Below are 23,437 nucleotides of genomic sequence, written 5' to 3'. Positions count from 1 at the left end.
ATAAAACTTTTATCATATTAGAGACATGTATTTGATCTGTTCTACTTCTTGTTTTAGTGTCAATCCGTGTAAAGCCAAAGTCATGAGGAAATGTTTCTCTAAAGGTGTCCTTAAGTTCACATGGATCACATACATTCTGTAGAAGTTTCCCTTCTCTAGAAATCATTACATTTGGGTTTGGAAATGTATCTTTCTCATGTGTAGCTGTATTGAAATCACCACACAAAATGATACTGAAGCCGACATTTAAAACTTCATACAACTTGTCAAAACTCCTCATCTTTCCAGCTCTATCAGGTGGAGTGTCCACACTGACAATCAGCTCTCAGTAATCTTCCTGGAATCATTTCCCTGGACATAATCATTTCTACTTGATCTTTAGAGAAAATACCCACTCCATCAGCACCATCTTCTCTGATGGAGATTATCACATTTCCACTGGTCCACTTTTTTTTTTCACAGTGTCTACATCAGTTTTACTTGTCAGTCTTAGTTCTTGATCACATATTATTTAGACAATTTGCCTGAGATCTGGTTGAAAGGTGAAAGGTGAAAGGTGATGTCTTTTTCAGACTGTTTCAGTGCCTTGAATTCAACCTCATTTCAGCCAGGAGTTCATGATCATACACAGAAAGCATGTGTTAATATCCTACGCACTTTTTGCGTTATTACTATTTCAACACATGCTGTCTTAAATTATGTGTTAAAAATTAAATTATTGTACACGAGTGACCAACACAACACGTGTTAAATTATTGTCCAATCACATTGAGGACTGCGGTGCTGACGTCATCATCCAGCTGTAAACCCGCCCCAAAGTGAAAGTAGGTTGTGAGGGCGGAGTCGGAGAGCTGAGGCGACTCACACACACACACACACGCACACACACACACACTGTTTAGCCTTATTCCTGCCCCGCTGCACAAATGCCGGTTTTGGAAGAGGACAGTGTGTTATACACACCTACAGATGACAGTTATGTGCAGTTCAAAAGATTGCATTATGGAGTTATTCAAGCACAAACATCTTTGAAACAGATATTTTTTTTAAAGATATTTATTTCTCTAAACTAATCTATGGAATATGTGTATAGGAATTCCAAGTTCACAGGCACTGTATTAATGCATTAAGGCCCGATAAGTGTTTCTTTATAACGGGTTTCTATGAGAGAGAAAACACTTACAGTAAAAATATTGTCCTTCCACTTGGATGATGGTGCCGCTGTCTGAGCAGTAGATAGTGTTTATGACAAGAGAAATGTGAGACAAAAATGCTTTTCCCTGGTCGGTGTTTTAGTACATTAGACCACGTTAAGCGTTTCAGAACGTGGGTGTGTGTGTGTGTGTATGCGCGCGCGCAGGTGTGTATTTATTACCTGTCTGCGTCACTGCCCCTCCCCCTCTGCAGAATAAACAGGTAGAGTGACAGTGAAAGTAAAACTCAGCAGCGCCATTTTGTGTCGAGGGGAAAATAAACCATTTCAGGAGTAAAAACACAGTGAGTATCTAAATCTAAAGCTATAATATATAAACACAGTGAGTATCTAAATCTAAAGCTATAATATATAAACACACTGAAGTGACACTAGATGCAGAAGAGTTTTGTGGGTTTGTACTGAAGGTTTAATGTACACAGGTTGTTTTAGGGCTTGATACCGTGACTATTTCCTGTAAGTGAACTCTGTGCTGATACAGGGTTTGATTTAACACACCGATGTTGGAGTGAAGTAAACGTGTGTCCTGCTGTAATCTGGAGAAGGAGACATGACCTCCAACATGAGTGTGTCTGGAAAACAGGACTTAAAGAAAGACGAGAGGTGAGTTACTTTTCCATTCACCAGCAATAAATACACACTGTCTCATGGGAACAGATCTGTATCTCTAAACACTCACTAGTTAACAGAGGAACTAAACTTTGCTTTAAGGTGTTTAATAGCAGTGAATATATCACTGATCTGATGTAAGAACAGTTTAGAGAAATCATTCACTGAGAGAAGAGTAAAAAGGACTGTGTAATGTGTAGCATAAGAGCAGCATAGCTTTGAGTCAGTGAACTCTACAGGCTTTAAGACCCAGCTGAGTCAGTTAGCTGTGATTGGGACTCCTGACATCAGAGTAATTCCTGAGGTATGAGGCGAGTCTCCTGTTTGAATAAGTGTGCAGACTGTAGCTGAATTAAAAAGATGGAATTCTTGGTGTTTAATGATGAACACATTGTTTAACAGTGCTGAGACAGCAGAGTATTAATTATTGCTGATATTTCTGTTGTAATTCTAGAATGATGGAGGGAAAGAGATCAGACTCACCAGAACCCAGCTGTGTGTCCATGAAGAGTGAGGAGTCAATGGGATTTCCACTTAACTTCAGAGACAGAGGCAGTTCTACTGATGTGAGGTCAGTATAGTGAGGTGTTTTACAGCAGTGTTCCACCTGATCAAACTCACTCTAACCCCATCTCAGCTTGTTTGGTGAGGAAAGAAACATCGCCAAAGCCTGTAAGCTCTAGGGTTGCCACCTTCAATGAGGAAAAATAAAGGACACATTCTACACAATTTCAGCTGAAAGTGGGTTGATTTTATTAACTCGTTTTTTTCTCACCACTGTGTAGACTTAGTGGATGCATGAAATGATATGTAAAAACGGGACAAATCACGTCCCTTATTGACTCAATAAGAGTCACAGCATTTTAGTTTTCAATCCCGTACTATAAGGTACAGGTGGCAATCCTAGTAAGCTCCCAGTGCAGCCAGATAATTCTCGTGTTAGCAAAAATTACACTGTGCTTCAGGGGAAAAAAACCTAACAAGAAATGCAATGCTAGCAATCTGTAAGCTTTGAACTGTTTCAGTGACCTGCTTTACATAACAAATCCAGTTAGATTAGAATAGATTTTTATCAGGGATAAGGAATAAGTAAATGCATTAGATTAACCAACTTGATATTATAATGTTAGGTAACTATATAGCTGATAACAATGCTAATAGCAATAGGTTTAGCTGAAACATCACTGAGAGCTCATTATAAATAAACGATGGTGCAATGAAAGCACTCTTGACCATTGTCATAAATCACTATGAGAATGTCACTTATTTCTAGGGCTATAACTTGGCATTCATGCTGCTTTTGGCGGTGTGAGCAAAAGCTAAATGCTAAAATCCTAATATCAGCCCCCTGGGACACTGGAGACACGAAACTCTGAAGCTCACTGATGTAACAAGCAGAGTACCTGTGTAACATGATTATGTTACAGGTCCCGGGTGTGGCGACCTCAATAACAAAAAAAAGTGTGTTTGTAAAATATAGGTGTACTGTTAGAGAAGTGATGACAGGAGCACACGGGTCTTTCTCCAAATTGCATCTAAAGGGGGCCTGCTATAGGCAACCCGGACGCGATTACACGGCTGCTAAAAGGTTCTGCATATCGATACACTGCTCAAATACCTATTATTAATACAAGGCCAATTAAAATAATTACCTGATAATTATTCAGAGTATCATTACATTGGAGAAGTGTTAATAAGATGAAGCATGACCAATTTCTTACAAATAATCACCAATGTGGTGACACATTTCGGGCTGCACACAGTTAGACAATGATCCAATCAGCCATCCTGTATATAAACTAGCCTATAGCCATGCTAATCACTATTACTAACAGCTAGTAAAAGTGTTTTAGCTATGATAGAGAACCACAGATGTGCTCCAGCCATCCTGTATATAAACTAGCCTATACCCATGCTAGTGCGTTGTCCAGCATTGAGGCATCAAGTGAAACAAAATCAAAAAAGAAAAAATGAAAAAAACAGCTAGTCAGCTGGAGGAGGATTTTCACTTTATCACCTACTTCTGTATAAGAGCTGTGTGCTGAGTAAATTATAAAGCATAATTAATTAAAGTCACTTGCTGTATAGAGAGCGAGCTCGTTACATCAGTTCCTTATTATTCTGCAGTGTCTTACATTTATGCTGTGTATTATTATTCTTACTGCTCCACTGTTCATTGTTATGCATTTCCCCAATATCCTGTTATTCTATCATCATTATTCTGTAGTTGGGGATTTTTATCACCTAGATCTAAATAACAAAGTAAAGCAATGCCCTTAATAAAATAAACTGCCTCCTTCATTAATTGAAAGTGATGCCATGGTAATGCTAATCCTTGCTAATGATAGATGAAGTTTATTTGATAGTTGGTACTCTAGCTGAACTTTACTCTACAGGCCACCATAGATCCTGGGGGTGGGGCTTTGTGAATATGGGCGGGAGTTGCAGGCGGGCTTAAGGAGTCATGTATCTTTTCTCATGAACATTTAAATAACTTTATCTTTGTAGATATTAGTGTGTGTTGTGCAGCTCTGAATACATATAGTCCTTTTTAAATGATGTGTTTTGTTTGTTCACAGACCAAAAAAGAAGAAATCAGACATCAGCAGAAATCAGTTGGAGTCCATATTCAAGGTGTGTGTGACTTGTGTTTTCTTTTTTATCAATGTGCAGCAGCATTATGGGTAATCAGGCAGTTGTAACTGTGGTAATAGGAAGAGTGTTTTTCGTCTTTTCATAAAATAAAGCATCTCTCACTGTGCAACATTATAATATATAGATCTGTTACTGTGTGTTTCTAACCAGGAGCTGGAACACAAAGTCATCACTCTGATAAAGAATGAGCTGAAGAGGTTTAGGAAGCTCCTGAGTCCAGATTACCCAGCATGCACTGAGAGGGAGGTGGAGGATGAGGAGGATCTGCACAGTGTCAGAGAGGGAGCGCTGAAGATCACACTGCACGTCCTGAAGAACATGAACCACACAGATCTTGCTAACATACTGCATAACAGTAAGAGCTCTGAGTCATGACTTTATTCCATCAGGTTCACTTTATAGAGAGGAAAATGTTTTTGATATTAACACTTTTAGTTTTAAGTTTGATTTTAGTATCATGTACATCTGGTGCTTTTCTGTTCTGTTTGTGGTCCAGCTTGTGGTTACTCTGTACAATGGTCCTGTTCCTTCAGTAATGTTTAGTACATGAATCAGGAATGAACAGCAACATTTGAAAGAATTTTACATTTTATATTGTGCTCAGTGATTTTGCATTAAAACATGTTATTACTTTGTTTATTAGAGTCTGTGGCCTCTGTGTATCAGCCAAAGTTGAAATCCAACCTGAGAGAGAAGTGTAAAAGAATTAATGAAGGAATCTCACAGCATGGAAGCTCAGCACTTCTGAATGAGATCTACACAGAGCTCTACATCACAGAGGGTTGGAGTGGAGACCACAATAATGAACATGAGGTGAGACAGATTGAGACAGCGTCCAGGAGACCAGCAACACAGGAAACACCCATCAAATGCAATGACCTCTTTAAAGACAAGTCCATCAGAACTGTGCTGACTAAAGGAGTTGCTGGAATTGGAAAAACAGTCTCTGTGCAGAAGTTCATTCTGGACTGGGCTGAAGGAAAAGCAAATCAGGACGTCACCTTCATGTTTCCACTTCCCTTTAGAGAGCTGAATTTGATGAAGCAGCAAAATCTCAGTCTGATGAATCTTCTTCATCACCTTTTCCCAGAAATGAGAAAACTACAATTAATAGACTCCTACAAAGTGGTGTTGATCTTTGATGGTCTGGATGAGTGTCGACTTCCTCTAAATTTCCAGAACAATGAGAGATTGTGTGATGTGACAGAGTCAGTCTCAGTGGATGTGCTGCTGACAAACCTCATCAAGGGGGATCTGCTTCCCTCTGCTCTCCTCTGGATAACCTCTCGACCAGGAGCAGCCAATCAGATCCCTCCTGAGTGCGTAGACCAGGTAACAGAGGTACGAGGATTTAGTGATCCTCAGAAAGAGGATTACTTCAGGAAGAGGATCAGTGATCAGAGCCTGGCCAATAAAATCATCACACACATGAAGTCATCAAGAAGCCTCTACATCATGTGCCACATCCCAGTCTTCTGCTGGATTTCAGCCACTGTTCTAGAGAGAATGTTGGTTGAAACAGAGAGTGGAGAGATCCCCAAGACTCTGACTCAAATGTTCACACACGTCCTGATCTTTCAGATCAAACACAAGGACCAAAAGTACCATCAGAACTGTGACCCTGATCCTCAGCAGACCAGAGAGAGTATCCTGGCCCTGGGAAAACTGGCTTTCCACCAGCTGGAGAAAGGAAACCTGATCTTCTATGAGGAAGACCTGAGAGAGTGTGGCATTGATGTCAGAGAAGTGTCCGTGTACTCAGGAGTGTGTACCCAAATCTTCAGAGAGGAGTTTGGGCTTCACCTGGGGAAGGTGTTCAGCTTTGTACATCTGAGTGTTCAGGAGTTTCTGGCTGCTTTATATGCATTTCTCTCCTTCATCAGCAGAAATGTAACAGAACAACAAACCACTTATCTGTCAGTTCTTTTCAGAAAGTCAAACATGTCTGATTTCCTCAGGAGTGCAGTGGACAAGGCCTTACAGAGTGAGAATGGACACCTGGACCTGTTCCTTCGCTTCCTTCTGGGTCTCTCCCTGGAGTCCAATCAGACTCTCTTACGAGGCATAATGCCACAGACAGGAAGCAGCTCTCACAGCAAACAGGAAACAGTCGAGTACATCAAGGAGAAGATCAGGGAGAATCCATCTCCAGAGAAAGCCATCAATCTGTTCCACTGTCTGAATGAACTGAATGATCATTCTCTAGTGCAGGAAGTACAAACTTACCTGAACAGAGGAGATTACTTTTGTCTCAGTGGAAGCAGACTCTCTCCTGCTCAGTGGTCAGCTCTGGTGTTTGTGTTACTGAACTCAGAACAGGAGCTGGAGGAGTTTAATTTGAGGAAATATGACCCATCAGATGAATGTCTTCTGAGTCTGCTGCCAGTGGTCAAAGCCTCCAGAAAAGCTGTGTGAGTATTTTTATTTATAAATGTATTACTGCATGGTTTGTTATTTTAATGCAACACTGAACTGCACTGTTTGGATTAATGCTTGTTAACAGTTACCCTAATCATCTTTAAATACATTTTAAACTAAAACCTTATGTCTGTACTGAGGACTGAGCGATATGGACAAAATCTTATATCAAAATTTACTATGTTTTCTCTTAGATAGACGAAAAAATTATTTACACAAACTGCATGCATCCCTTACTGCTTTTTGATAATTTTTCGAACTAAACACTTGAATGGCGATTTTTCTTTTTTCCTTTTATTTGAAAGTGACATTGGACAGAACTATCACAACTGAAAACACTCAAAATGGGAACAATATGAATACAAAATATAAAAAGTAAATATTAAAACACTCTATTTAACTTCAATTTTCAGGAGTTCAGTTCACATTAACACCTTTTAAAGTTCCTGTTCCTTATCTTTCAGTTGGGCTGATGCCTGTTTGTGTCAGAGTGTTAGGGGAGTTTCACTCTGTCACATTCCTCCATGCTTGGTTTTTTTTTTTTTTTTTTTTTTTTTTATACAGCAGACCACTAAAAGCTCCTAGCTCCTAGCTCCAACCTTAGTGATGTAACATAAGGCGTCCTAGCCAAATAACTGAACCAGTGTCTGTAAAATTTTGAGGTGTTGAGGTAAAAGGTAACAGATTTGTAACTGTACGAGCACAGACAACAAGACACACCAACTGTTTTACCGTGTCTTTGAAATTCAAGATATAATTCACAGTAAAGTATGAAGAATATTGCATGTTATTAACTGGTAATGTAGAGTTCTATAATTCTTTATTTTCTGTAATAAAATACACTATATCTGCAGTGTTGGTTGTAGAAACTTGAACACAGATCAGAGTGTATTGTTTGTAGGCTGCTCGCTCTCACATGTGTGTGTTATGTACATGACCTAATGGTCTTATAATAAACTGTAGCTAAGAGATTGTGGAGTGCAGAAAGACGTCCCTGCTCCTGTAAATGTGCTGATGTGGTGTCCTGTCCTCTGATTTGTGTGTGTGAGAGAAACACACTGACATTTCTGTTCCATGTTAAACTTTAGCTGTATTATGGCTGTGGCTGTGTGTTTGAGATCAGTGTTCTGATATTTCATCATTTCTCTTCTAGGCTGCATTGGTGTAATCTGACAGAGGAAAGCTGTAGAGCTCTGTCCTCAGTTCTCAGCTCAAACTCCTCCAGTCTGAGAGAACTGGACCTGAGTAACAATAAACTGCAGGATTCAGGAGTGAAGCTGCTCTCTGCTGGACTGGAGAATCCACACTGTACACTGGAGATACTGGAGTAAGATCATCAAACACACACACACACACACACACACACACACACACACAGGTCAGATTATCACCAAATGTTACATACAGAAATGATTGTGTGATTATGTAGTTGTAAATTTTAGAATATGATTTAAATGTTTGTAAAAAACTGAAATGTGTGTGTGAGAGTCAGATTTACTTTCTAGATTAATTCTATATCATAAATAAATAAAACTGTACTGATGAATTGTAATTATAGCTGTTTAGATCTTGTATCACTGCTAGTGGTGTAACACAATGCTATTATCTGGATCTATGTCTGTTTAGTGCTTTAGTGCTTTAGATTTAAACAGGAAGCGGGTGTGGTCTGTACCAAAGGGTTTTTTCATGTGAACCCTTAAAAAAAAAAAAAAAAAAAAAAAAAAAAAAACCAAAAAAAAAATCAGGGCCGCTGCAAAAGGAAAACATTTTTCATTTACAAATTATAACACATTTATTTGTTAGTTTGTTTGTTTGTTAGGGTTTTTAATTATATAATTTTACAACTCCTGAACCAGATGTCCTGTGGAACTGTTTGGAAAGTTTTCTATCTTCTATCTAATATGACTGAGTAAAAAAGTTAACTGTTTCAAAACATCACTGCCTTTCCCAAATCAAGAATCTGTTATTTACTGTTGACAGCAACAGCCACCTAATAATATTTGATCAGGTTTACTTTAGCTTTTGTGTTTGTTACATTCCAGAAAGATCAGAAAAGTTCACTGGACACGCTATCAGAATCTGATATAAAGCTGGACATGGTACCGGCTCCATGAGGACAGATAACATCAGAGAAATTGGCTTATTGACCTCACTGTAAAGTACGACTAGTATTGGCATGTTATCAGTGGTGACTAATGATGATGTTAAATGGGAGGATAAAATCTATCAATAGCTCAACAATTAAACTATTAGAGTTGATCTATACATTATATTCTGAGGTCTCATTGATAATAATACTTAACTAACAAACTATTTAATTAATCATTACCATAAACATTATCTGTAAGTTGCTCTGGATAAGGGTGTTTGTTCACTGCTGTAAATTTAAATAATATTGGGGCAGATTATTACATATGAACACAGATGGGCAGCTTCATTAGTAGCTTACAGACATGGACAAATTTGTTGGTACCCTTCCATGAAAAAGAAGAACCCACAACTATCTCTGAAATAATTTGAAACTGACAAACGTTAATGGCATCAATCACTGTTAATTCCATGTTTATCACAAATCAGACATTACTTTTGATTTTCAATTAAACTGAATATTTTACATAATGAACCAAATGAAAATGACATGGACAAAAAAGATGGTACCCTTCACTTAATATTTTGTTGTACCACCTTTAGCAGTAATCACTGCCAACAAGTGATCGCGGTAGTTTACGAGGAGACTTCTAAATCGGGTAACAGGTATTTTGGCCCACTGTTCCTGAGCAAACTGCTCTAACTGTCTGAGGTTTGAAGGGTGCCTTCTGCACACTGCATTTTTCAGTTCTTTCCACAGATGTTCAATAGGATTAAGATCATGGCTCATAGAGGGCCATTTAAGAATAGTCTATTGTTTTTCCCAGCCATCCTTAAATGCTTTTAGCTGTGTGTTTTGGGTCATTATCCTGTTGGAGGACCCATGACCTGTGACTGGGGGAGAGCTTTCTGACACTGGGCAGTATGTTTCTCTCCAGGATGCCTTGATAGAGGCATAAACAATAGTCATTTCTCTTCACAATTTTATTGGTTTAGTCTATCACATACTATGGGCAGGCAGGTATATATGAGACTATTGCTTTTGGTTTAATCAGGAGCAATCATTGAATCATTGTTTCAAAGAACTGTAAGGGTATCAACACATTTGTCCACATCTGTATATTTTTTAGTGGTTTAAGTCCATAATGCTAAACTCGGTTCACAAATGCTTCACGAATGGAAGGGTACACGAATGCTTAGCTAAAAGCTATCCAAGCGAAGCTAGACAAGCTAACAACGAGCATCAACTCAGTAAATTCAAAAATCACCAAGATAGATTCGGAGGCTAAGAGCAATTCCACTGCTCTTAGCAGACACGAAAAAAACCCTACAGTCAGTGGAGCTTAAGCTCTAGGAGCTTTATGTACAGGAAATGTAACTCTCGTATTACTGGGCTGAGAGAGGGTAACGTGGGTGCCAGTGCTTTCCATTTCCTCTTGTGATCCATACTCTAATGGTTCCCCTCTCTGTACGACCTCCATTATGCATGCTCACCGGATCTACAACCACACAGTAACCAAATGAGGGGAAAATAACACTCTGATTTTCAGTGTTCCTTTTTGTACAACTCTCCAAGCCATCCTTCATGCTGTTAAAGAGCCCCTCATCATTGACCAAATAACAGTCCACTTTACCCCTGACTACATCCTACTAGGTGAAGCGATGCCTGCTCTTCTCCCAGGCCTTGTCCACGGCAGGAAGTAAAAGTGTTGAGTTTTTCCTCTCTCCCACCACACTGAAAATCATGGATGGCGTCCACTTTTGCCCCTTTACCTCTCTCAATGCGGAGGATTCCCTGAACCCAGCAGCAGTACTGAGCAGATCTGCTTCGCCATCAACCACTGAGCTGGCCATGGATGGCTAGGCTAACAATGCTTTTGGTGTGTCACTGCAGCCTTTTTCCGAGCTTTGTTCGTATTGGACTTGTTTAAGCTAGCCAGGCTAATTGTGCTACGGAAACTGATAATCATTTCGGTTTCATACTTCCTATTGCAGTAAATTAACTTTTCTTTTTCTTCCTTTTCTGTTGAACTCTAGAGGATGAAAGCCACCAGTTTCATGCATAGTATTTCTGAACGTTCTGGACTGTGTTCCTAACTGTCTGAGCAGGGTTAGCTCGGGATTGCTAGGCTAATTGCTAGTTTCGGCCTGCTAGGATACGGATGCTAGCAGTGGAATGCTACAAAGGTCCCCTGATACTAAATAGGCTGGGCTGGTTCTAGCTTGCTGGGCTGATTGTGCTTGGACTGGGCCTGCTAAGGCTAGCTGGGGTAACTATACGGTGGAGAACTGATTACCTCCTTTTTTTTTTAAAACACTACAGTGAACTGACTTTTTTATTGACCTTATGCGAGATACAGTTGTTCACTATTAGTGCTAGTTTTTATCCCCCTTTCTTCTTCAATTTTTTTTTTTGGTCAGCTCCATGTACATTATGACTTGTGTCACTTGGTTCATACCTGACTAACCCTAGAAAGCAGATCTCAACTAAACCATGAATGCTACTGGTAAAGTAGCTAGTTTATTTTGGCTGCACCATTGTACTATATTTCATTGTATATAGATTTATGCCACAGGTATACCAAGAACACCTTTTGACTTTTAAGGGATTTTGTAATGGTAATATTGGTCACCTAACTTCAACAGTTTACAAGTTATTGGTTAGTTTAAACTGTTGGGCTGGAACCATATACCTGGCTGGGGTTAATGTGACCGGACGAACACCAATGTACTAAAAATTGTCCACTCTCTCCACTGTGGCATCTTTGATCTTAAGGGAGTGGTAGCTTCTCTCCTGATTCATGCTGAAGTCCACTATCAACTCCTTTGTCTTGCTGACGTTCAGGAGGAGGTTGTTCTCCTGGCACCAGTTCTCCAGGCTTTTAATCTCCTCCAGGTAGGCCTTCTCATTTTATCAGAGATCAGGCCCACCACAATAGTGTGGTGTACTGCTTGTAGTCTGCCTTGTCAGGAAGTTGGAGATCCACTGACCCAGGGATGGGCTAAGTCCCAGGTCCTACAACTTGGTGGTGAGTTTAGAGGAAATTATAGTGTTAAATGCTGAACTGTAGTCAACAAACAGCATTTTAACATAATTTCCTTTCCTGATGTCCAGATGGCACTGTGCCAGGCGGTGGTTGTGTGTTCACTACTGTGTGTGTGCACTTGGATGGGTTAAATGCAGAGCACAAATTCCGAGTATGGGTCACCATACTTGGCAACACGTCACTTCACTTCATTTAACTCTCCTGAAAGCTTTCCTCACATTGTGTTCTGAGATGATGAAAGTGTTTCCCAATCTGACACTCTCCACATGCATGCTGCCTTTAGCACTGCTAGCGCTGTTAGTGCTTTTAGCACCACTAGAGTTGTTAGCGCTGTTAGCTGCGAAGCGAGAGTGAAAAGTGTTCAGCTCGTCTGCCAGAGATGTGTCTGCATTCACCTTTCCGAAAGATTGTTTTTTTATAGTCCGTTATCCTTCTCAGTCCCTGCCTGCCTTGTGTCCTTCCATAGTGCCACTTTACCTCCTTCACCTCTCTGCACACCATGTAGGATGCAGCCTTGTATTTGTCCATGTTCCTGGTTGCAAGCCTTGCGTTATAGGCAGCGGTGCGGGATCTCAGTGCATCACAGATGGTTTTATCCAGCCATGGTTTCTGGTTGGGAAATGATCTGATGATGGTTTTGTAGACTGTATCATCTGCCAGTTTCCCAATAAATCCCACAACTGTTTCCATAAACACATTGATGTCATCAGAGCAGTGCCTGAACATGTCCCAGTCTGCATCATCTAGAGTGTCCTGCAAAGCGGGCACTGATTGGTCTATCCAGCATGCGACCTCCCTCTGAACCAGAGCTTCCTTTTTCAGCCTTTGTTCGTAGCTAGACATGAGGAAAATGGTGGCATGGTCTGGTTTCCCAAATAGTGGTTGAGACTGTGCCTTGTAGCCGGATATGAATGGAATTTAGCAATGTTCCAGGATCCTTTTGCCCCTGGTGGGGCAGGTGATGTGTTGGTGGAAGTTTGGCATTGCACATTTGAAGTTGGCACTGTTAAAGTCTCCTGCCACAATCAGCGTCCTGTTGTTGAGACAGGTGTTGAGTGAGAGCTTCATGTAGTCCACATAAGGCATGTCCGCTGGAAGTGGAATATAAACAGCACTGACAATGACTGAGGTAAATTCCCAAGGAAGGTAGAAGGGGTGACATTTAATGGTCATGAGCTCCAGGTTAGGTGTGCAGGAGCATGTGAGAGGAGCAATGGTCGCACTTTTGCACCAGCTGTTGTTTACCATCAGACACACTCCACCTCCCCTTGACTTCCCTGAATCCATTGTTCTGTCCATGTGGTAAACTGAGAAGAACTTGGCCGGCTGGATGGCGTGGTCCAATGCCGCTGGGCTCAGCCATGTCTCTGTGAAGCAGAGGAGGTTGCAGTCCCAAATGTCCCTCTGGAACTAAAGCCTGGCCCTGAGGTCGTTGAGCTTATTCTCCAGAGACTGGATGTTGGCTAGCAGGATGCTGGGCAGGGGAGCCATCGCTGTGGGTCACATCCTTTGTCCCTCCTCAGGATCTCGCTCAGCCAGCATGGATCTGGTGTTAAAAATGGCAGTAGGTTTACAATCCAATAAGAGCATTTCTATTGTATCTGGTAACACCCGTTGTGAAAAGAACAAGAGGTTAAGAAGTAAGGGGAAGTGCAAAAAAAAAACCCAAAAACAACTAAAGTGTGGTTGGAGCAGTCATGATGGTAGCCAACCTCATCAGCACCATCTTGATATATATGTCATTTCTCATCTATCTAATAAGTTTTATCAAAGACATAGCTGTTATAGCTACATGCAATCTTTAAAGAAAATTGCTGGAAATGTGAGATACGGAGAGGATAACAATTTGCTAAGATAAAACTCAACAGCAGGAAAATGCTCTTATCTCTGTGTATGCTCCAAAGACATTTGACAAAACGTTCTATGAATCAATTACTCATAAAATGCTAGAATTACCTAATTATTCCTTAATAGTAGGCAGGAACTTTAGCAGGATATAGGGCCCAGTGCCCAATAGCTCCAGCTTATCGAGTTTCAGAGAACAGGAGCTAGCTACAACTCTGCATTCCTGGGGTAGTAGCTTAGGATTTGTAAACACTTGGCGATTAATAAACCCTACAGTTAAGGATTACTAAGGATTACTCCATTAGATGGAGGTTTAACTCCTCTTTGAAAAATCAAGCATATACACCAATTAGCCATAACATTAAAACCATCTGCCTAATATTGTATAGGAGTAAGACGCCAAGACACTGGCAGCAGATCTTTTATGTCCTGGAAGTTGCCAGGTGGGGTCTCCATGGATCAGATTTGTTTGTCTAGCACATCTGACAGATGCTCAACTGGATTTAGATATTTAGGGGAACTTGGAGGCCAAGTCTGCACCATGAACTCTTTGTCATGTTCCTCGAAACATTCCTGAACAATTTTTGTAGTGTGTCAGGGCACATTATCCTACTGAAAGAGGCCACTGCCATTAGGAAATACTGTGGTCATGAAGGGTGTACTTGTTCTGCAACAATGTTTAGGTAGGTGGTACGTGTCAAAGTAACATCCACATGAATGCCAGGACCCACGTTTTCCCAGCAGATCATTGCCCAGAGCATCACACTGTCTATGCCGTCTTGCCTTTTTCCCATAGTGCATCCTGATGCCGTCTCTTCCCCAGGTAAGCGATGCACACGCACCTGGCCATCTACATGCTCTAAAAGAACACATGATTCATCAGACCAGGCCACCTTCTTCCATTGCTCCATGGTCCAATTCTGATGCTCACGTGCCCTTTGTAGGCACTTTGGGTGGTGGACAGGGGTCAGCATGGGCACCCTGACCGGTCTGTGGCTATGCAGCCCCATACGCAGCAAGATGTGATGCACTGTGTGTTCTGACTCCTTTCTATCATAGCCAGCTCTAACTTTTTCAGCAGTTTGTGCTACAGTAGCTCTTCTGTGGGATTGGAGCAGACGGACAAGCCTTCACTCCCCACACGCATCAATGAGTCTTGGGCACCAATGACCCTGTCGCCGGTTCACCACTTTTGGTAGATACTAACCACTGCATACCGGGAACACCCCACAAGACCTGCCGTTTTGGAGATGCTGGTGGCTTTGCAGATGCAGCAGTTGTTGTATGAGGTCTCGATGGTGGGTCCAGAGACCCCGATGATCTTCTCAGCTGTTCTCACAATTCGCTTTAGGGTCTTGTGGTCAAAGGCTGTGCTATATTTGGCAACACGTCACTATATGTGATGTGTGCTATATTTGGCAACGCCTAGTTCCTATATTACAAGGTGAGACAGCTGGTCAAGACGCTCTGTATTGTTCCTCTGTAGAAAGAGGTGAGGATAGGAGGGGGGAGTTTGGCTCTCTTCAGTTACTGTAGGAAGTGGAGGTTCTGGCATTCTTGGCTAGGCAGGTGGTGTTCAGAGTCCAGGAGAGGTCTTCTGTCATGTGCACACCAAGAAACTTGGAGCTTTTGACTCTCTCTGCAGTTGTTCCGTTGATGTGCAGTGGTGAGTGGTCTACTCAGGTTCTCTTGAAAACTTGATGATATTATTTTGAACTCTACTTTGCAGCACAGTCATGAGTCAGCAGGGTAGTTCAGTGTGATGGTGCTGGAGGTGGAGTTGCTGATCCTGACAGACTGGGGTCTCCCAGTCAAAAAGTCCAGAATCCAGTTGCAGAGGGGGATGGTCATACCTAGCAGGCTCTTGAGTGGTTGGGATGGTAATATTTAGCACCAGTTGGAATTTACACCGCAACAATGAACACGGTGGTAAACTCTCTGGACAGGTCGTATGGCCAGCACTTCACAGTCATAAACTCCACCAGTGACAAACAGTAGCTCAAGACCACAACAGCATTTCTGCACCATTTGTTGTTTGTATAAACACACAGACCACCACTGTGAGTCTTAACAGACAGTACTGCTATCTTGTTGGCGTGATGTGCGGTCAGCCGGGCTAGCTGAATGGCTGTGTCCGGAATGCTGTCATTGAGTCATGTTTCTGTAAAAACAAAAACACAGCAGTCCCTGACTTCATGCTGGGTAGTTAGCTGTAGTCGAAGGAAGTTCAGTTTATTGTCGAGGGAGCGAACATTGGAGAGGAGAATGGATGGTAAAGCAAGACAGCTAGGGTTAACCTTTAGCCTAGCATGGATGCCAACATGCTTACTACACTTAAACTGCCTTACAAAGTGTTTCAGTCACCCTCTATCCCAGCCAGGGGCATCAGTCAATACATTATTTTCCAATGTTTAGCAAAAGTTTGTGATGATAGACATGTTCACCAGTGCTTCAGATGAACATCTCTGGTAAAAGTTTCCCATTTGGTGTAGATTACACATAACATGCATCATATTTGTGGACCCAAAGTGGCTGTTGTGTGCTACTGTGCCACCATCTACTGTGGCATGCTACCACACTGCATCTACTGCATTGTGGTTAAACATTTGTTAACCGCAAATAAGATGATTTGGATTTTTTTTTATCTGTGAAAGTTAGGGGGCTTAGCTCTACTAGCCCACTGACATGAGCCGCCCTCCAGGTTATTAGCTGGTAGTGTACAGTTCTATAATTCTTTATTTTCTGTAATAAAATGCACTATATCTGCAGTGTTGGTTGTAGAAACTTGAACACAGATCAGAATGTATTGTTTGTAGGCTGCTGGCTCTCACATGTGTGTGTTATGTACATGACCTAATGGTCTTCTAATAAATTGTAGCTGAGAGATTGTGGAGTGCAGAAGGACGTCCCTTCTCCTGTAAATGTGCTGATGTGGTGTCCTGTCCTCTGATTTCTGTGTGTGAGAGAAACACACTGACATTTCTGTTACATGTTAAACTTTAGCTGTATTATGGCTGTGTTTGTGTGTTTAAGATCAGTGTTCTGATATTTCATCATTTCTCTTCCAGGCTGCGTGACTGTAATCTGACAGAGAAAAGCTGTAGAGTTCTGTCCTCAGTTCTCAGCTCAAACTCCTCCAGTCTGAGAGAACTGGACCTGAGTTACAATAAACTGCAGGATTCAGGAGTGAAGCTGCTCTCTGCTGGACTGGAGAATCCACACTGTACACTGGAGATCCTGAGGCACACACACACACACACACACACACACAGCAGAGTTTTAATAAACATGGCATTCTGTGCAATATCAAGTTTATGTAGTACTTTTAATTGTAGTGATCTGATATATTTTCATTGTTGTGTGTGTGAGATGGAGAGTAAATGTACTGTATATAAAGATTTTGTGTAGTTCATGTTTTCAATGCTAAAACTGAGTGTGTTAAGTGTGAGAAGATTTTCTTTCTTGCAGGATGTTGGGCTGCAGTATTACAGATGAAGGTTGTGCTGCTCTGGCTTCAGCTCTGAGGTCAAACTCCTCATCACACCTGAGAGAACTGGATCTGAATGGTAATAATCCAGGAGAATCAGGAGTGAAGCTGCTCTCTGATCTACTGAAGGATCCACACTGTAAACTGGAGGCACTACTGTGAGTTACTGACTTACTGCCTCTTTACTGTACTGTATTGTGTGATACTGAAGAAAATTCATTGTCTACTGTATAATTTTTTCTTGTGTGTGTGTTTTTTTTTTTTTACTGATGTTGTTTGTTTACACTGATGCTCTTCTCTGTTTTTCAGAATTAAGGACCGTAAACTCACCAGGACTAGCATATGACAGGAGTCATGGGAGCTGAATCGTTCATATTCAGATGTAGAAGTTCCATAACAATAACCGTGACTGATCACATCCTTTTATCCACTCAGCTACAAGTTACTTCAGGCTTTAATAACATATTTTACAATCCAAAGACAAATCCTTCAGCATCTACACACAACACAGAGATATCATCACATCATCACACTAATTACACAAATACACATCCATGTGTTGTAGCTGTTTATAGCTTAATTTTAACCCCTTGTTTTTGTCTAACATTCGTTTCTCCACAGAGGATTGATTCACAGTTGTGATATATTTTTTTTTCCTTAAAAAATATTTTCAAACCTCTGTTCTTTGTTTGCTAATTTGTGTTTACATGGTAACCATGGTAACAGCTTGGTTATGGAATTCGTTGTTATGGAAATTGACCTCACTTCTATCTGACCGGTTCCTTGGGTCCAGACCAGCAGGGTTCTTGTCCCAGACTTGAACAGTTTTTGATGAACAATAACTGGATATTTTTTGGTGGAAAAAGTACAGAATGGTTCCAGCACTGGTACCTTATTTCAGTACAAAAACATACACATTATCTGAGTCTACATGAAATCATGTCCAAAATGTAAGCTCACATCACTTAGCATGACATCACTTCCTGTACACATGACTACAATGAACACCTGAAGCCAAAGAATGTAGAAGCAGCTGAAATGTTATGATATCAGATTGTACTGATTTTTCATCACAGAGAGTCTCATGAAGAACAGAAGCATGAAATAAACCTCTGCCTTCCTTCCTGCTAATAATTATGATGATGATGTTAAGAGATTAATAATGTTCTTCTCTGGTGATCAGTTCACAACATGGCAGGACTTCATTATTCTGTAATCTCACACCAGCTAATTACAGTAGAGATATATATGAGTGTAAGTAAGCTCATGTGATAAACCAAGTGAAAGAGCTGAACTAGAAAGTAACATCTATCACTGCATCTAAGTCTGACTGTCTAATATATTTTGATTTAAAAAACTGTAACTGAAAAGCTTTAAGTACATGCACTGTATGTATTCCTGTCATTTAATACAGTTTTGTATAAATGTTGTATACACTCACTGTCCACTTTATTAGGAACACCTGTACACATTCATGCAGTATATTGGCAATTTATTTCATCAAATATACAATATATAAGCAAATAAGCAAAAAAATAAAGGTGTTTTTAATTTATTTATCCTCATTAAACTCCATAGTCTGTACTGTGGGACATTGTGCCTCATTTCTGTCTATTAACATGGATAAGTTTAGTTATTTACTATGTTTCTGTAGTGATGAGGTAAATTATGATAGTTATCATGTAAGGTTTAATATTTACTAAAGAGATTTTACAGAATTTCTTAAATTTAATACAAGTAATTAGAAATAATTAGAAATAATTAGAAGTGTAGAATTTTGCAGTAGTCATGGTGATGATGATGATGTCACAGAGATGGTACAGACTTTTTCATTAGGACCGCTGAAGGTTTGTTCATTTCTACTTTGGGAGCTTCATCATTCAGACTCGCAGATTCAGGTGAGAGAGATTTCTTCTGTGTGTTAAAACTGACAGGTGTGTAAAGTCCACACACACTGAGCACACCACAGATTAGAAATACATTTAGAAGATGAGTGTATGACTGCGTTGTACAACTCAATACTAATATTTCATTACAGAGAGTGAAAAACAGGGTTTGAAGTAGAGACAGCACTGATCCCATACCCAGTATCAGTACCGGGCCGATACCAGCAAAAACAAAATGATGGATCAGATATCGGAGAAAACACATCGGATATCGGATCCTGTAACAAACAGAGAAGATTGGAATTGGATTTTGGAAATAAAGAGACTCAACTGCTTTTTCCTTTGTTAGGATCATTTTTGTTATATGTATACATTATCCTATTTATTATTTTCTTTCCAGTACAGTTTTTTTAGGTCAGTCATTCACATTTATTTATTATAGAGGCAGGAGAGAGGGGAAACAGCTGAGAAATTCTCACTTTTATAAAAATGAATAGAGAATATAAAAATAAAACTGCCTTTCAATTAATTCAAAATAACCTAAAACATATAAATCAGCATAACCGTATAAACTGATAGATTTCAAAAAGCTTAGTGAAGAAGATGGCCGTGCTCATGATGAGAAATTGTTCTGAGGTTTTTATACCTCATCCTGAAGAAGGAGCTGATCATCATTCATGCTGGACAGGTAGAACACACTGAATCTCCTGAGTTTCACACTTCAATGTACTTTTAGCTAGTTACAGCCATTTAGAACAAAATTTCTTCCTTTGTTCTTCCTTGGTTTGACTCCAGGTGAGTCCAACGTCCTGCAATGTGATGATAAATACGTGTCTGATGGGAAGAACTGAACATTTCCTGGCCCTCTGACGAGGTGAGCCACTCCTTCTCCTCTCACATGTTCAATATTTCAGCAGTAATGTTCTGAAGCACATCATCAGGTGGTTAAAGTGTGTGTAAGTGTGTGTGCAGTAATCCACATAAGCCAGCTGTTCCAATATCTGTCGCAGTGATACGATGCAGAAGGACGAGCTGATGGGAATTATCCAGGGGAAATGTCAGGAGTGTTTGCTACACGTGGCTGAACCTGAGCAACAGTATTCCTATTTCTTCTGGTTAATTATGGATCGCTTCTGTACTAGAAATGAAGTAAGTGCTGGAGTTCATTATGCTGTAAATAAACAAATCAGCTTCTCAATTCAATAAATTTAAGTATCTGATTACAATAGCATTCAACCTTTTACTGCTCCATTCTGCTAGTGACTAAATCATACTTTCCTGAACAAGCTGCTCTGTTGTGTTGACTAATGAAGTAAAATTGGCCAAACTAATGAGAACTTGTTCAGCCAAAACTACCTCAGAACTCTTATTAGCATAGATAAGAAACATACGATGATCAGATGAAGCTAAAATTGAGTTCACTTTAAACCGCTTCTTCAGCTGATGAATATAATTATATTGTTCAAACTCTAAAGGCCTACTGAAATCAGATACATAAGAAATGTTCATGATGGGAGCAAAGTGGCCCATTTTGAAAAAAAAAGAAAGAAAGAAAAAGAAATATTTTTTAGCAGAAAAGTGCTTGTATTACTTCATTTAAAGCTCAGTAAAATTTCAGTAGAAAAAAAGAGAAGTGCTGTGGAAGCGGGGGCGTGGTTGAGCGCAGGATTGTGAATGGAGGGCAGAGCCGGAGAAGGTGAGCGGTAAGGAATGCACACATGCTGGGAATTCTACTAACGAGTGTTCTGTGCTGCAGTGAGCTGGGGCTAAAAATAAAAAGGGGCTAGACGAGCTCAGAGAGAGAGAGAGCACGCGTGTGTAAATAAAGTAAACCGCTGAAAGCGAAAGTGAAATTGGAGAATAAAACGCCTCTGAGTTGAAATCACGGACGTGGCTAAATTGCAAGCGGAGTTTTCCGACGTGTTCTCGCCTCTCCCCGGTCTCACTGATCTCTTACAGCACCACATAGAGACAACCCCAGGGGTGATAGCACGCAGCCGCCCGTATTGTCTGCACGAACACAAGAAAAATGTGGTTCGGGATGAACTCAAGTCTATGCTTCACATGGGAGTAATCGAGGAGTCCCACAGTGACTGGAGCAGCCCAGTGGTTTTGGTGCCCAAGGCCGAAGGGACTGTCCGTTTTTGTGTGGACTTTAGTAAAGTCAGTGCAGTGTCTAAGTTTGACACATACCCAATGCCTCGCATTGACGAGCTGCTCGATCGGTTAGGGGCGGCTCGCTTTTATTCGACACTGCATTTGACAAAGGGATATTGGCAGATCCCCTTGACTCCAATATCTCGAGAAAAAAAACAGCCTTTTCCACTCCGTTTGGGTTACACCAATTCGTTTTGGGTTGTTTGGGGCCCACGCGATGTTCCAGAGACTCATGGACAGGATCCTCCGTCCACACGCTGCTTGTGCCGCTGCTTATTTGGATGACATTATTATCTAGAGTAATGATTGGCAGCGGCACATGCAGCACCTGAGGGCTGTTCTGAGATCGGTGAGGTGGGCGGGACTCACGGCGAACCCAGGGAAGTGTGCGATTGGGTAGGTGGAAGTACGGTATCTGGGCTTCAACTTGGGGCCATGGGCAGGTGCGTCTCCAAACTGATCAGACAGCAGCAATTGCGGCCTGCCCGAGACCCAAGACCAAAAAGGATGTGAAACAGTTTCTCGGGCTGGCTATTATCGTAGGTTTGTGCCTAATTACTTGGATGTCACCAGCCTGCTAACTGATCTCACTAAAAAGGGAGCCCCAGATCCGGTCCAGTGGACGGAGCCATGCCAGCAAGCTTTCACTCAGGTAAAAGCTGCACTCTGTGGCGGACTGCTCTTGCATTCTCCTAACTTCTCTCTCCCTTTTATTTTGCAGACTGACGCATCAGACAGAGGGCTGGGGGCCATGTTGTCCCAGGTGGTGAAGGGGGAGGAATGCCCTGTGCTGTACATCAGCCGCAAGCTCTCCATGTGAGAGACAAAGTACAGCACGATAGAGAAGGAGGGTCTGGCCATTAAGTGTTCAGACCACGCTCCGCTCCAGTGGCTCCACCGAATGAAGGATGCCAACAAGCCGATCACTCATTCGTATCTGGCATTTCAGCCATTTAAGTTCGGGGTCATTCACAGGCCGGTGGCGCAGATGGCTGTGGCAGATTTCCTCTATAGGCCATGGGGGGCGGAGTCGGCGGTGGGGCGGATGGCTGACCGGCCCTGGTCGAGAGCCAGCTTGTGAATGGAGGGCGGAGCCGGAGAAGGTAAGCGGTAAGGAATGCACACATGCAGGGAATTCTACTAAGGAGTGTTCTGTGCTGCAGTGAGCTGGGGCTAAAAATAAAAAGGAGAGAGAGAGAGAGAGAGAGAGAGAGACCTTTGACTTTTGACGATTATTTATTTTAAAACATTTAATAGTTCACTTCAGCAGCATTTTTACACATTTGCTTGAGAAAGTGGTTAAATAAATAAATAAATAAATATAAATAGTACATAAATAGGTAAATAAATACGCAATTAATTTATAAGAAACTAAATAAATAAATAACCACCCAGCCAACTACTAAAAGGTTGTTTTAAAATGCACAGAGTCTAAAACAGAAAGCACAGAACCTTTTCATTCAAACTATCGTGCAAAAATCAGTTCATCATTTAAAACAGAGCACACAGCTTCCCCATGGCAAGAAATCAGCTGAAACTGTTCCAGGTCCTTCATGCTTTTATAAAAGTTAAAATCAACAGTGATCCTTGTTTTAACCAGTCTTTGAAAGGTTGCTGTTACATCGTGTTGTGTGTTCTGTGCCACTTTGCTTTTTCTGCTGATGTAAATGGCCATTTTTGCTTGACCCAGAATAAAATTAATCAGCTGACACTTGAACCTTTCTTTTTTAGCATACTTAAAACCAAGGATAAAACCCTGTGGGGTAAATACTGCGTTAAAAGACTCAAAAAGTCTCGCTAAAATTCTAATAAAACGGACGGAGCCTAAAACAATTCATAAAAGCATGAAAAACCGTTTCCCTCTGTAAACAAAAAGGACACTCGTGTAACCTCTGGGTTTAAAATACAGATAAAAGCGTTTACAGAGACGATGCCGTGCAGCATTCTCCACTGCAGGTCACCTGCTTTTTTAGTTAACGGTGGTTTGTACAGTGTTCGCCACTCTGGCTTTTCATCATTATTCAGCCCAAGG

The 23,437-nt window shown here is 41.0% G+C and overlaps 1 protein-coding gene across 1 annotated transcript; it reads left to right on the top strand.

Moving 5' to 3' along the window:
* The first annotated feature begins 1,453 nt into the window (after positions 1 to 1,453).
* On the top strand, positions 1,454 to 18,932 carry LOC113524646 (NLR family CARD domain-containing protein 3-like). The gene is made up of 9 exons (XM_053237034.1): positions 1,454 to 1,816; positions 2,277 to 2,393; positions 4,402 to 4,456; positions 4,628 to 4,832; positions 5,121 to 6,888; positions 8,049 to 8,222; positions 16,944 to 17,117; positions 17,344 to 17,520; positions 17,672 to 18,932. Exons 1-9 carry the CDS (start codon positions 1,764 to 1,766, stop codon positions 17,706 to 17,708), a joined length of 2,760 nt encoding a protein of 919 aa, XP_053093009.1. The 5' UTR covers positions 1,454 to 1,763; the 3' UTR covers positions 17,709 to 18,932.
* The last annotated feature ends 4,505 nt before the right edge of the window (positions 18,933 to 23,437 follow it).

This window comes from Pangasianodon hypophthalmus, chromosome 9 (genome assembly GCF_027358585.1).
Source record: "Pangasianodon hypophthalmus isolate fPanHyp1 chromosome 9, fPanHyp1.pri, whole genome shotgun sequence".
Classification (NCBI taxonomy): Eukaryota; Metazoa; Chordata; class Actinopteri; order Siluriformes; family Pangasiidae; genus Pangasianodon; species Pangasianodon hypophthalmus.
Note: the sequence above shows the minus strand (reverse complement) of the source record. Positions and strands in the feature narration are given on the sequence as shown.